This window comes from Stegodyphus dumicola, chromosome 7 (genome assembly GCF_044657685.1).
Source record: "Stegodyphus dumicola isolate Sdum_Otavi_A_Nest chromosome 7, ASM4465768v1".
In the NCBI taxonomy this organism is placed as follows: Eukaryota; Metazoa; Arthropoda; class Arachnida; order Araneae; family Eresidae; genus Stegodyphus; species Stegodyphus dumicola.
Window position 1 is genome coordinate 136,603,445 of NC_140774.1, and position 14,249 is coordinate 136,617,693.

Sequence of the window (14,249 nt, forward strand, 5' to 3'; positions counted from 1 at the left end):
CATGTAAGACATTATTTTTCATTTATAAAAACTCGTACCTTTTGTAAGTATGTTAAAATATTTCCATTTTCTTAAAATAAAGTATATTACTGGGCTTAATGAACCCGGAGCTTCTACTGAAACGCGCTTTAATAATCAGAATTTTACATTGGTAGCATGATTCTGTCTTGCGAAATCTCCCGTAAGCAACAACCAAACATATTTGTATTTTTAAAAAATCTGATTCAAATTTAACAATTTACTGACATATTAAGACTTTTCAGAAGGCTACTACATTTTTAACATCGAGAAAAAGTCTCCGCAGACAGCGTCTGTACATTACCAGATTTAAGATAGTTCTCAATTCCTTTCGGTTCTGAGAACACTTAGATCATAGCACTTCCCATTTTCTCTTCGAAAAAAGACAATAGAGTCCATCGAAAGATATCAGCATCACAAATTCTGCAAAAGTATATATCAGCTTAATGTTACTATGTTCAAATCATGCGTGAGAAAGGCTTGCGGGCTAAGTCCGCCTTCTTGTTTGTAAACTTCCCTGCTAGTCAATAGATTTGATTGTCAAAAAATACACCTAAGGTTTGGTTGAAGTAAATGTGTTCCTGGGACCAAAGCAAAACTAGTTAATTAATAAAAGATGCTGCATCATATAGTAATATATAAGAATAGCGCATATTCTTTCTTCCAAAAGTTTGCGGAAAAGCGTGTTACTTATAGCATTTGAATTTGTTTGCCAAGGGCGACACGTTACTCGTAAAGTGACAACATTCTAACGGTTCGTGTTGTAGTGCAGACGGAGCTGATACAGCTTGGATCATTCAGCGCCCTCATGCATTTTGGCAAAAAAAACGAGAATATCCTTGATCCTCAGATGGTTCCCATTCATGTCACAGGCATTTTATTTTCAAATTTTCTAATTAGCTGATCAGCTTTATTTGATGAAAATAATTCTGCCATGCCAGTGTTTGGAGACAAATCAAGCTATCAAAAATGATGCGATGGCCAATCTTGGACAGATTCCGAAAATATGCTCTACTAATGCTTCCACGGACTTCAGAACTGTTGGATCTTACTTTGAAAGGGACCTGATAATAGAGATGGCTAAAATACCTCTTTTATGGGAATTAAAACTATTCGCTGTGTGAAGGCTCAGGTGCGAGGCACTTCAACAGGCTCCTAGGTGGGAAAGCTACATCCTGTGTGTAGCGTCGTGTGGAAAAAGCATATCTTTCCTGCCATAACATAGTGAAGTTCATTACTGAGAGAACAAATTCTCGTGATAAGCAATGAACGAGCCTTACGCAAATACAGATCGAGGAGTCAATCAATCATAAGCTGGAGATGTCAAGAAGCAATAAATATGGCAATACTGTAGGGAAAGGCATATCTTTGATATCGCATGCTACTGTCACGGCTTCCGGCGCTCAAATGAAGGTAGAATGAATTGAAGAGAAGGTCTATGATGAGCTGGGAGGAGCTACTGGGTCACATGGTCCAATGGTCGACCTGGAAAGAGAGTCTTGCTCGTCAGGCATTGGTCGGGGGCGGGGCTAAATTACAAATCTTACTTAGCGAAAATTCAAAATCACAGGACAGTTATAACTGGTAAAAATTAAAACAAAATACGTGTGGTAATAAAAGGATCATGTGCTGAGATAATATAGGTTGGCCTAAATATCTATTGTGGGAAAAAAATGGATAATAAAAGAATACTTTGTAAAGCATGGTAGAGAAGATAAAATAAGTAGTGCATGGTATTAAATGTAGATGGCGAAACTTATGCGTGTCTTAAAAAAAACCTAAAAATAGTATTATAAAGTGCAATTAACGATGAGAAAAATTAATTTAAAACATGGGGCAATGACTCCCGAATGAAAATACAGCATGGTACAATTAAATTAAATGTCAGAGTATCGCTATGTGAACAGAATCCGTTCTTTTTTATTATACATTGCTTACTAAAAATAATTTTGATGGAAGATTTGAAAATTCAAACTGAATGAAGAGCCTTAGCGAGGACAGAGCAATGAACGGAAAGAATCGAACGAGCAATGGGATCGGAAACGATTAGTGAAGACAGAAACAAGATCGAGAAGAATCAAGTCAATCAAACCGCGAACTTCCTTCATTGTTTTCTTTCAGCTACAGTTCTGAGATTAAAGTTAAAAAAAAAAAAATTTGGAAATGATAAAAATCAGATTTGCTTTTATCTCCGTATGAAGATAGACTTTGTTTTCTTCCCTAGAATGAGAATCAAAATTTCCTAACACGCTTTCAACAAGAGCTCTTGGTGGATGAACTATTATTAAAATATTGTTAAAAATTGATTAATTTAATGAAATGAAAGCAAAATAAAGTATATTCTGACACAATAAAAAATAAAATACTCATTCACATTGATATAATACGCCCATAAATAAGACTGTATCAGTGCTGCACAATGTATTAGTAGTTAACTTATCAGTACTAAATAGAAAACAAGTTTAATAATTTTTAATGTTTGCTTGGTCCTGTCTTGCAGTGCAAAGTTTTTTGAAGAAATGCTTAATATTAGAAAGACACGATGCAAATTCATTTTTCTGTATTTAGCTGAGATCTACATTTTGTCCTTAAAGCAGCCACTGCAGAAAATCCGGTTTTGCAAAGGTAGGATGTTGAAAATGGTTACAACACACTAAATGTCTTGCAGAAAGCGTATTATCCACGCCTGTGAAAACTCAAAAAGTGATTTTACTAAACTGTATTTTGATTTCGCCACTTGCTGTAAAGAGGTTTTTAATTTGGCAGTTGAGAGACCTTCGGAAGTATTTTGAAAGAATTTATAACCCACTCGTAACTTGCTACCTAGTTATCGTTTTAAAATTATTTTCCAGTATGGGTAAATAATTTTCAATGGTTGAAAAAGCATTCCACATTTGCAAACATTTCTAGGTTTTTTTTTTTTTTCTTTTAAATTACTGCTCCAGTTTTTTTACAAAAATCATTAATTTTATCACTCGCATACATGCATTTACACCTTAAAGTTGAAGATTCGAGGTATTTACTTTCTCGAATAGGTCACCAAGTAGCTCCTCTATATCACAAATAAACCATCTCGAAACTTCTCGGCTTCCGGTTGGTTTTCCTCTCCTACAGAAATGGAGAATTTCTCTCTTAGTTCATAAACACGTTAAGAAAATTCCTCTCTTGAATATCGTCTTGACTTGCAATAACATATTAACACTCAATGTATTGCTCCTATGTCTTTACTATGTGCAGAAAAAATTCTGGGTTATTCTTGATTCTTTGTAATAGGTATGGTTTGTAATCAAGTTCATAGCGCTCAAGATACATTATTATTGCATACATTGCTATTGTACGAAATAAGAACTAGATGAAAACTACGAGTGAAAATTGAGTCGCAAATACTGAAAGGTAGAGAACGTCTGCATTAATGTGTGCAATTATATCATTTGTAATGCTCCTGGAACATAACCCAAGGGATTATATTTCACGGGTTTCATGAGGTAAAGTAGGGTGAGCAACTTTTTTTAAACTGGTGAATGTAATCATAAAAGTGATGCAACAACCTGTGTTAGGCGTAGATTTTTAGCATAAAAATTCTATCGATTTTCCAGGGCGAACAAATGTCCTTCTTCAGGAGCAAAGAACTCTGCAACTCAATTTTCTTTGCTTCCGCTGAAGAGAGGCTTTGTTCGCCCTCGAAAACGATAGAAATTCTGTGCTAAAAATCTACGTCTAACACAGGTTGTTGCTTCATTTTTATGATTTATTCGAGGCGTACTTCTCTTCTGTCTTGGCGGATGTAATTATTTATATTCCTAATTTTTAGAGATTTGATTGATTTCTATTGATTAATGTTTCATATTCTGACTAGTTATCGCTTCCAGAAATTAAACAAAAATCTAACTAGAACACAATACAGAAGAAATAAAGTGGAAGTAAAATGTTTTATTAAGGCTAAATCATTTTGTACAAATAAAATTTAACGAATACTATTTACCACTAATTTCGGGGCTTCAAGAAGACAAATATATAAATCATTAAAGCAAGAAATGTGACTTTCCCATATTAAATTGTATCCGGATTTCAACCCTTCGCTTCTCCAGATAAAATTCACTAGCAAACTCACAGATAGGCTGGGTGAGGCGCTTCCTCTCTAATAACACATTGCACAGAATAGAAACAACAACGCTACACTTTATAAACTAAAAATTCACTCGTTATTTAAATTCATCTTAATTTGCGTTATGGTATTGGTTGACTGAAGAAATAGAGCTTTAGCAACAGAATTTTGTATAAAATAGTATGTTGGGTGAAACAAAAACCTTATGAATGACCAATGGCTCAGAAAGTTTTATAATATCCTCTTGTATGTTACTGTGTCTTATCGTAGACATAATATCCTCTTGTACGTTATTGTGTCTTATCCTATACATTTCACCATACAGAAAGTCATTCGCTCTTTGGAAACGATTTTGGGAATTAGATTTTATGCTTAAACGGCGTATTTCTTGCGATTTGCTTCTATCTGATAGCCTCGACTAGTGGCTATGAATCTAGCTCGATTTTTCTTTGACAGTAAACTTTCTCTTAGCAGCGTCATTTTAATTTTATCCGGCTCATCTTAAGTCGTTTTATCAAGTCCGTTCAGTGTTTCTACATGTTGTTTTTCTACGGCTTGCTTTAACAAACCTAACAGACAAAAGATCATAGAAGAGCTTCAGGTGCTTCTATAGGTATTTCATTAAATGGGATACATGTTATTCTTTTTCTGATTCGCATGATGAATATTCTGTTAATACTACAGTGTATTAATTTTTACTTTACTTGATTCTTTTGTAGAGACATTAGGTTATTTCGAAGCAGGTGAGATGAAAAATGAGCAATGCTCTTGTCGGCATTCGAACTATGGACCTCTGTAATATATGTCGAGCGTGCTGACCACTACTCACGAAGGCATGCTAAGAAGGCGGGAGAAATACCTTATACGTTTTTTTAGCATTAATTTACCGTTGTGATAAAAATACTTCGCTTATTGTAAATATTGTTGGGAGTGCATTGACAAAGCCATTTTTTACGTTCATTTTCGTCAGGTGAGGAGCAAGAAGTTGATAATTTTTATTACAGTCGCATAAATATAGCCATGCGTTATCGAGTGTTACCATAAATTTCCATTTATCGAAAGCTAGGTGTTTTTAATATAGTTTTCTACAATTTGGTTTTATTCCGGCAATTTGCTTTAGAGAAAGCAGGTAAATTTTAGGTTTTAAAAATTTTTTTTCAACTTTTAATCTTTCTGGGTGAGTTCACTTAAAACGAAAGAAGATATTCTCAGTTCTGGTGCAATAACTCTTTTAAGTCGGTGAATTTTCCTTCAAGATTAGAGACTTCATTTTCTTGATATTTCCCCCCACGTACGAAATATCATTGGCTGGGGTTCAGCGAACATTTTTCCATTTCTACTTTCAGCTAGACGCTTTTTGTCTTTCAAATTTAATATATTAAAAATATGTTTCCTTGAAATGCAATAATCTCGACTTTTAGCCTCTTTACATTTTATTGATAAGAATACGTTTCTTCGAAAAGTGCATTTCCGTAACCTTCGAGAACCATCTATCAATTTTAGGATCTATTTCCAAAATTAATCCCTTATTCTGTATTCCACTCAAAAAACAGGACAAATCTTTCCTCAAAAGGCTAAGGAGAACATTTAAATAAAAAGTCGTTTCCATAAACTGCGAACGGCCAAATGTATATATTCTTACAGCCATTCAATGTAAGTAGGTTATAGCTGCATGTTGCCAGATGTGTAATAGAAAACACCTGCATACATACAATGCCTAAGATAATATTAAAGAATGCGACCATTTGCCTATTATTCAGCTTTTAACCCCTTTCGAAGCGTTGTGTCACTTTTCAGTGGTAGACGTGGGGGAAAATAGATGGTAAGTCGATGATGTTCCTGACCTCTATCAACAATCAACATTGAAGAGTGTCTCTCAGCTTAAAATAAAAATTTGTTTACTTTACTGCTGTGCTAATTAGTTAAATCGTTTCAGGCTTGTTGAGGATTCGAAACAAATAAATCGGCGTTGTATTTAGAAGGAATATACTCTTTTATAAAGTCTGTTGGAAACGATAGAAATGATAGAAGTTAGCGAGCAAGTCTGAAATTGAAAATCCGAATAAAATATGAAATGTCAATGTTTCATTACAAAATCACGTTTACTCGTGTGTTGGCAATCGTTTTATGTCCCGTTAAGATGGAATGGCACAGAATTCAGTCAAGTGAGAATAGTAACTTACCAAGACTACGAATCATCATACCGCCCAAATGTTACTCGAAATCCAAAGAGTATTACGAAATTATGTAATAATACTTCAGGCTGGCCTGCTCAGAGAGAGGAGGCTTGGGATCTCAACAGTGCCTACTCGCCAATGCCCGAGCTGTCTGACATTTTATCAGTATCAATGTTAGGGATTGTAGAGTCACATCGTGCACCCTGATTCGGAAAACTATATGTTGCACAAGACTAAAGTCCCTGCATGCGTTTGGCGATTAAATTTGAAACAAAACAGTTTGTCAGTACGATGACAAATACTTCGGCTCCTTTGATGACATAAAGACATGACTCAACCCTGAAATGGTGCATAAAGTTACGCTTAAGGGCGCAGGAAATGCGCGACATATAGGTTTCTGAAGAAACCCTGTTTTGATTGAGCCTATGAGAGGAACGATTGTCGGAAGAACGCATTTCTTCATCGTCATATAGGTCCAGCACCTAATTTGATGGATTATGAGATACGATTGTGTACCAAGGTCGTTAACCATAAATTCGCGTCTAAATTCATTGCAGAGAGACTCCCATGGCAGTCTCCATCCCCAGCTATAGTTATTTGACTTAAAGTCCAGTTACATAACAGCTGCTACTTTTTTGATAGGCGAATGTTCAGGATGCTGATTTCTGCACACTTTCTACCTCAAAATGTTTCTGAAATTTTAATTAGTTTATTTTCCCATTTTAATATATTCTTAAAACAAAAATCATTCTTCTAAGTCCTTCCCTTCAGGATGTAGCAGTTTTAATGACCAGCAGTATAAATCTAAAACTGCGTAGTGATTAAATGGACTAACTAAAAAATACTAAGAAAATGTACATTGATTTACGAAATAATATAAGAAATTTACACAGACATGCAAAATACAAAATAAAGATGCAATAATATAAATCAACTATAAATAAATATACATTATGTATAGGAAACATGTAATGGAAGACTAAAAAATATTTACATAATTTCACTAATGGAATAAAATAAATTGTGTAATAACAAAATGATGAGAAGAAGGGGGTTAGTTAATTATAGCAGATCTTGTAGAAGTTATTTACTTTAAGGAAGTTGTCATCATCTCTAAGAGAAACTTCATCATAATCTCATTACACATGGGAAAAATTATGAAAACTTCGTATAATCGTGCCTTTCACCGGGACCTGAAGCGAATGAACTTTGGCAATTGATGAGAAAAAACAGAGAAAAAAATGTTATAGCCTTTTGAGAGTAAAATAATATGTTTTTGAAAATAATAAAGCCAGATTTTCTGATAAAGAGATTAAATGTGATGCTGTGTTTTTAAGACATTGCCTTTGCTCTTGAGAAAAGTTTTCGAACAACAAATTTTCAGGCACTGTATAAAAGATAAAATTTAGAATTTGAATTAAATTAAATCTTCCCGTGTAAACGCGAAAACTTTTCATAACAGTGATATTATTTTATTCATTGAAACAAATATTCGCGACCAAAGTTGTCTAACTAAATCGTAGCTTGAAGAGAGGGAGGTTTTCTTTAAAATGTGTATAAGTTATCCCTGTGAAAATGAAATAAAAAAGTTAAAGTGTAATCAATAATCAATAGTTAATAATAAACATAATTTAAAGTACTTACTTTGACTTTGAGAGTATGTCCTTGACGGCTGTTGGCTGTAAGAGAAAGAACAAATTAATAACGCCGACATAAGACTCAAAATAATTTTAAATATTTATAAAATTATATTAAAAATAATATCCAGCAATGCAGGAGTAAAATAATTTGGTGCATAATAATTTTAATAAATACTACTAATAAAAGAGCTTTAAAACTTCAATATTAAATTTTTTCCTAACATTTTAATTAGTATTCTTGAAAATTTAATTTTTGGACTTTTTTCGTGGAATATCAAAGTGCTTTTTAATTAAATTAACATAATGCATTTTTAGTGAAATTATTTTTTATGATTTATATGCGAGTAAAATGAATTCATATGGGTAAAAAATCTAATCTAATATTTCCTCTCTTGAAATATGCATAACAAGAATAATTTCTTCTGTAAACATAGCGGATACCAAAGTTTTTAACTATTTTAACTATTAGTTATTTTTCAAGTTCACTCGTTAGCTAATAATTTACTACTGGTGAAAATAAATATTTAATTTTGATGTAAATTAAGATGAGGGAAATTAACGCTATGAATACATATTTAGAAAGAACTCTGTCATTTAACAGACATGATATATAAGATTCATTTATGTTATTTCACATTACATTGTTTTTTTATTATTTATTTATTATGTTTTTCATGACTGACAAGGAGGGTAAAAATCTTTATTACAATCTTATTGATAGCACTATACATGAGGACTAAATTGATGATTTTAACACAAATTTACCTTTATTACAAGTATTAAGTTTCGTAATTTTCCCAATTTGTTATACATCATGGTTATTGAAATTTTACTTGCTTATTAATTAGTTTCTAGATAGGAAGATTACCACTTCAAGGTAATCCTCGCAAGATTACCACGGTAATCTTCTTTCCCAGTACAGTTTTAATGTTTATGAATTACTATAAGCATAATTCTTCTCTGCTCTGAGAGCTATGCGTCACCTATAAGACATTTATAGATCCTTAATAATCAGCGAATAACAGACAGAAGCGCATTGGTTGAACTATCTCCAAAGACTTATGCTGAGCCACTTAAGTAAAAATAATCACTTGTTTTCTCATATTTGTGCTATTTATGTGCAAGAAATCTAGTGTTCTTAAAATTTATATTTTTCTTCTAAGGAAACTAATGCAAGAATGTGATTGATGAACGATTATGAAGCGGTTAGGGTATACATAGTTAGAAGTGTTAATACTTAACTCCGCAGCAGTGAGTCAAATCCAGGCTATCGTCTGTTCAGGAGAGTCAACGCGCTCGTGGCCGAATTTCATCCTCATTGTAATGGATGTATACTGAAGTTGCTGTTCCTCATTTGAACAGTTATTGTGAATATGAAACTTTATGTTTTGCAAATATCCGTGATAAAAGCAACTTTTCATTTATTATGTTCCTCGCACTTACTGTATTTTTGCGTTCACATTTCACATGCTACCACTTATGGTTTGAAAAAAGTAGTTATTTATTACATGTTTGTAACACTCCTGGTTGTTACGACAATCAATTGTGTAACATCCTGTATAAACAGAAAACAAAATGCACAGGACATCAAGTACACTGAAGATCATTACTGCAACAGATGTCTGAACTTCAACAATATTTGGACATAAAATAATACCATAAATTGGATATCATAAAATGTTACTACATAATAATCGTTGATATTATAATTGAAACCAAAAAATAAAATCCCCTGCGTAATGATATGCTTTAACAATAGTACAACAAACACACATTTAAAAATGATTACACGAATAATTCCTCGTTATTAATTATTCATGGGTTTTATAATTTTCATGTAGACCTTCTGAAAGATATTTCTAATTTCTAAGCTCATCCTAATTCTTATACACAATTTAGGGGAAAACAAAAGGTCTGTAGTATAAAACTGGCTCTGAAAATGCGATGAATATGGCTTAGACCTGTTTCACTCGATGAAAAAATCGATATGATTATTCATATCATAGCCAGTATAATCATCGATATGATTATTAAAATCTTGTTAGGCAAAAAAAAAAAAAAAAAGTCTGACGTGTACACCACATGATTTCCTTGTACGGAATATCAAATTATACCCTTTTATTTATTTATTTATTTATTTATTTATTTTTGTTGCATTTAAATTAAACGTATTTCCTAGAATTTTATTAGAGATATATTTCTCATTCAATTAATTCAATTCTTACTTCTCAGCAAGGCAAAAATACATAAAACTCAAAATATCTTCACTAAAAATTGAACGAAAAAGAAAAACGTAAAACACTAAATACAGTTAAAAAACAATTTTTATAATTAAACTTAGAGTTTCTACGCCAAAAACAAACAATTCGGCCAGCAGGGAAGAAGGCAGATTTTTCGGTGCGCAAAACTAAATTTTTCCTTTTGGTTCCTCTCTGTAAAAGGACACTGAAGGTGCAGACTTAATTCACTATTCTGCTGTGCTTCAAATGTAAACAAATATAGCTGGTATGGTAAGACAAATTAGGCTTAGAGGCACTTAACAACTTTTAAATTGTTGATAATTCTACAAATATTCCATGCAAATTAACTAAAGGCACAATAAACCTTAACCGGAAGGAAACAACAACATAATTTAATCATTTTGAAATCAAAAAATGGATTAAAATTATCAACATATAAGAATTAAAAAAATGAGCTCACTGAGCCGAGTAACAGAGTGGGTATATATACATATACTTTTGGTGCGGGCGATTTCAACCAAAAAGGGAGGTGGACAACTATATGTTATTGCAGTCCTATATACAAAATTTTAACGTTCTGAGGCTACTCGTTTTTGAGTTATGCGAGATACATACATACCTACGTACGTACAGACGCCACAAAAATTCTCTTTTGAATCCATTTTTTTCGTTTAAATATGATGCCCGAAAATTTTTGCGATTACAATACTTCATTTACTTCGTACAAGGAAGTAAAAACATATATTATGCGGACACTACATGAGTATCTTTGAAATATAACTACTTTACAGCGGTAATGTAGTAGTAGTAGTAGTAGTAGTAACGGAGGACGTGGGCACCATCCCTCTACCATTACGGTTAATCGGTTCTGCCCACGTCCTCCCTTATCTAGTAATTATTAATAAATCAAAGGTTTTTACATTGCCATATAGTGCCATATAAAAAAATAAATAAAAATAAAAATCTTAAAATAGTATTTTATAGTCCTTCATGAAGTGTATCTTTGTAAGTAATTTTTTATAAAATGTCGAAATTCGTCCTTAGTAAAAGACGTTTGAAACATATTCCCTCGTTCTTCTTCAAGAAGTTCTCTTTCGTTCTTCTTCTTTTCTTCGTTCTTCTCTTTCCTTTAATCTTCCTTTCATTTAATCTTCGTTAAATCTTCCTTTCTTCTATCTTAATTTCTTTCCTCCATTTTACATGTATTTTCTTCTTATATATCCTTTATCTTTTTACTTAATATAGTGAATAAGAAATCCATATTTATGAATTACTTGTTAACATATTCTTTCCACCTTCTACAGCGGTAATGTAGTTGTATTTCATATCGTAAGGTAAAAAAAAAAATAAAAAAAAAATAATGGTATAGTTGTTAAGAGAGCTTGACTATGATACTGAAGGGCCCGGGTTCGTATCCCGGAGAAATCATGGATGTAAAAATTGTCTGTTCCTTCATAGGAGGCAATGGTGGCCCACCCATTAGTTTCCTCCATAATAAAGACACCACCGATCTGGCCTTAGGTGTGGCCGGCAAAGGCAAGTGCCCGCCATTAGGGTAAAAAAAAAGCCAAAATTAATATTTGTGACTAATATACAGTTGTTCGTTAAATGCAATAGTTGAATTGTTATTACCTTACGCAGATATACAACGTGTGCAAAGTGCAATCCAAGCAAGTCGAGAGAATTCCGCATTACAATGATAAATATAAAGAATTTCCTTTTTAGAATGACAGTAATACATTGTTAGATATTTGCAATAATGAACTGATACTAAATAGCGTTAGATATTTGTAACAATGAAATTATATTAAATATTATTAGATATTTGCAACAATGAAATGAAATATTAAATATTGTAAGACAAATTGCATATATATAAACTATATAAAATATATAAACTCTTATTGCTGTCTAACCACACTAGCAAGAGCTGTTTGGCTTAGAGCCATAATGGATCAGTTTAATTGAAGGAGTGTGGGTGAAAAGCGTGGGCATTTTGTAACAGCTTTAAGATCGTTATTAATCTCTCGTGCATTTGAAATAAAATAATAATAAATAATGTACCGGTTACTGGCAGCATTGAAACGCAGGGCTCGAGAGCTGCATGCATTTTCTTGCACGAAGCAAGTAATTATTTTTTTTTTTAAATAAGTTTTTATACCTTTTATTCTATTGTTTGTATGTCGCCATTTTTTAATGTAAAATAAAAGTTATTGCTGTGTTCCATCATTGGAGTTTACTTCAAATTGTTTAAGAAGTATCACAGGGTGTGGGTGAAAAGCGCGGTTATTGTTTCCTCTCAGAGGTAGGGGGTCATTTGCTTTTCTTACAATCGTTGAGCATCGCTGTTACTGACCTTCTTTTACTTTCAAAACTTCATTTTTACGATGAGTTCTAGTGTTCCAGAAAACTCTAGAAATAAAACTTTCCGCAGGGATTTTAAGAAATTAGTGTATAACGTGATTAAAGTTTGTGATGAAGAATCACAATTAGGAAGACTGACCATCCCAGTTACGCAGCCAACACGCAGAGCGAATAAGATGACTGGCGTTTCTATTGCCAGCATAAACAGAATTCGTAAAGAATCTGAAAATGACGAAAATGTTGAATTTTCTTCCTCTAAAAAAAGAAAAGAGAGAGAAATTGTTGTAAGTACAGGCTTAGATAATTTTGATTTGGATATTTTAAGACGAGCAGTTCAATACTTTTATGTCAAGGAAAAGAAAGCTTCCTGTATTAAAAGACACAATCAATTTTCCTTGGCAAAAAGAAACTCTAAGAAAGATTCTCCGAGAAATTGATTTCATCTGGAAAAAAATCCCAGAATAAAAGAAGCGTTTTACTAGAAAGACCTGCCATGGGTTTGGCAAGAACAATGTATTTGAGGAATATTAAAAGGTACATAGAAGAAGAATTCCGACACCTAATTTGCATATATGATACATGAGTGGACAGCAATTTATCGTTTGGAAAATGCTGGTAATCAAATGAAGTCAGTGGGATTTTAGAAACAGGGAATGCCTCTCGACGCATAATAATTTCATGTCTGGTGGTGAGATGAGTTTCATTCTCAATACTAGTTTAACTTATAAAGCGAACTCTACAACAAGCGATTATCATGGAGAAATGAGTTCTTCAATATTTGAAAAATGGGCAAACGAGAAGTTAATTTCAAAGCTACCGCCAAATTCCGTTATAATTATTCATAATGCGATTCGGTGCAGCTAAATGAAACCGCCAATGCCTCCCAAGAAAAGGAAGATATAATGCAGTGGCTGGCAAAAAACATTTCTTTTTGTCCGACTTTGCGAAAAGTGGAGCTGCTGAATTTACTGGAACAAAATGCTCCCAAAATCAAAACTTTCAAATTTGATTATATAATGGAAGAACAAGGCCATACAGTTCTGCGACTCCCACCACATCACTGTGATATAAAAGCCATAGAATATGTATGAGCTGAAATAAAAATTATGTTCGAAGTCAGAACACGACTGCAGATATAAGCATGTCAAATATATTACGTTTTACTAACGAGGCTATTGAAGGTGTTTTCGGTGAACAGTTGGAAGAAGTACTGTGATCATGTAAAGAATTTAGAAATTGAATATTGGAGAAAGGATTGTATTATAGAGGAATTGTGTGAAGCACTGAATTTTACTGTCAGCGACAATTCGGATTCTGAATTCTCTACGAGTTCCGAGGACTCTTAATGCTGTGTCACCAAAATAAATGTAAAGGAGGAAAAAAGTATGGCATGTCTAATTAAATTTTTTTAAATTTGAATATATTCGTCATTTAAAACACTGTAAATAAACACTGTAAAATAAAGTATATGACTACGACCAACGATTGCGTAAATAAACTACGGGTGAGCTACACGTTCGGTACTACTGATGGCAATAAAAAAAGGAAGTGGGAAACTAGATTTTACAGCGATCCCATAGACACAATTTCAGTGTTCTACTGTAAGGCATTTTCTCCATGCCTTCATGGTGTAACGGTAGGACACCCAGTGAGTATTCGAAAGGTCCGGGTTCGAATCTCGACGAGGGCATAGCACATTTTTCAC

General features: G+C 33.1%; 1 protein-coding gene across 3 annotated transcripts in view; it reads right to left on the bottom strand.

Annotated features, from left to right (window-relative positions):
* LOC118189478 (hemocytin-like) overlaps nt 1-14,249 on the bottom strand; it is a 728,690-nt gene that overhangs the window by 679,915 nt on the left and 34,526 nt on the right. For all 3 annotated transcript variants that reach the window (XM_085820839.1, XM_085820840.1, XM_085820838.1), the window contains exon 2: nt 7,945-7,979. In XM_085820839.1, the coding sequence (XP_085676965.1) occupies nt 7,945-7,979 (35 nt within the window). The remainder of the gene's footprint in view (nt 1-7,944; nt 7,980-14,249) is intronic.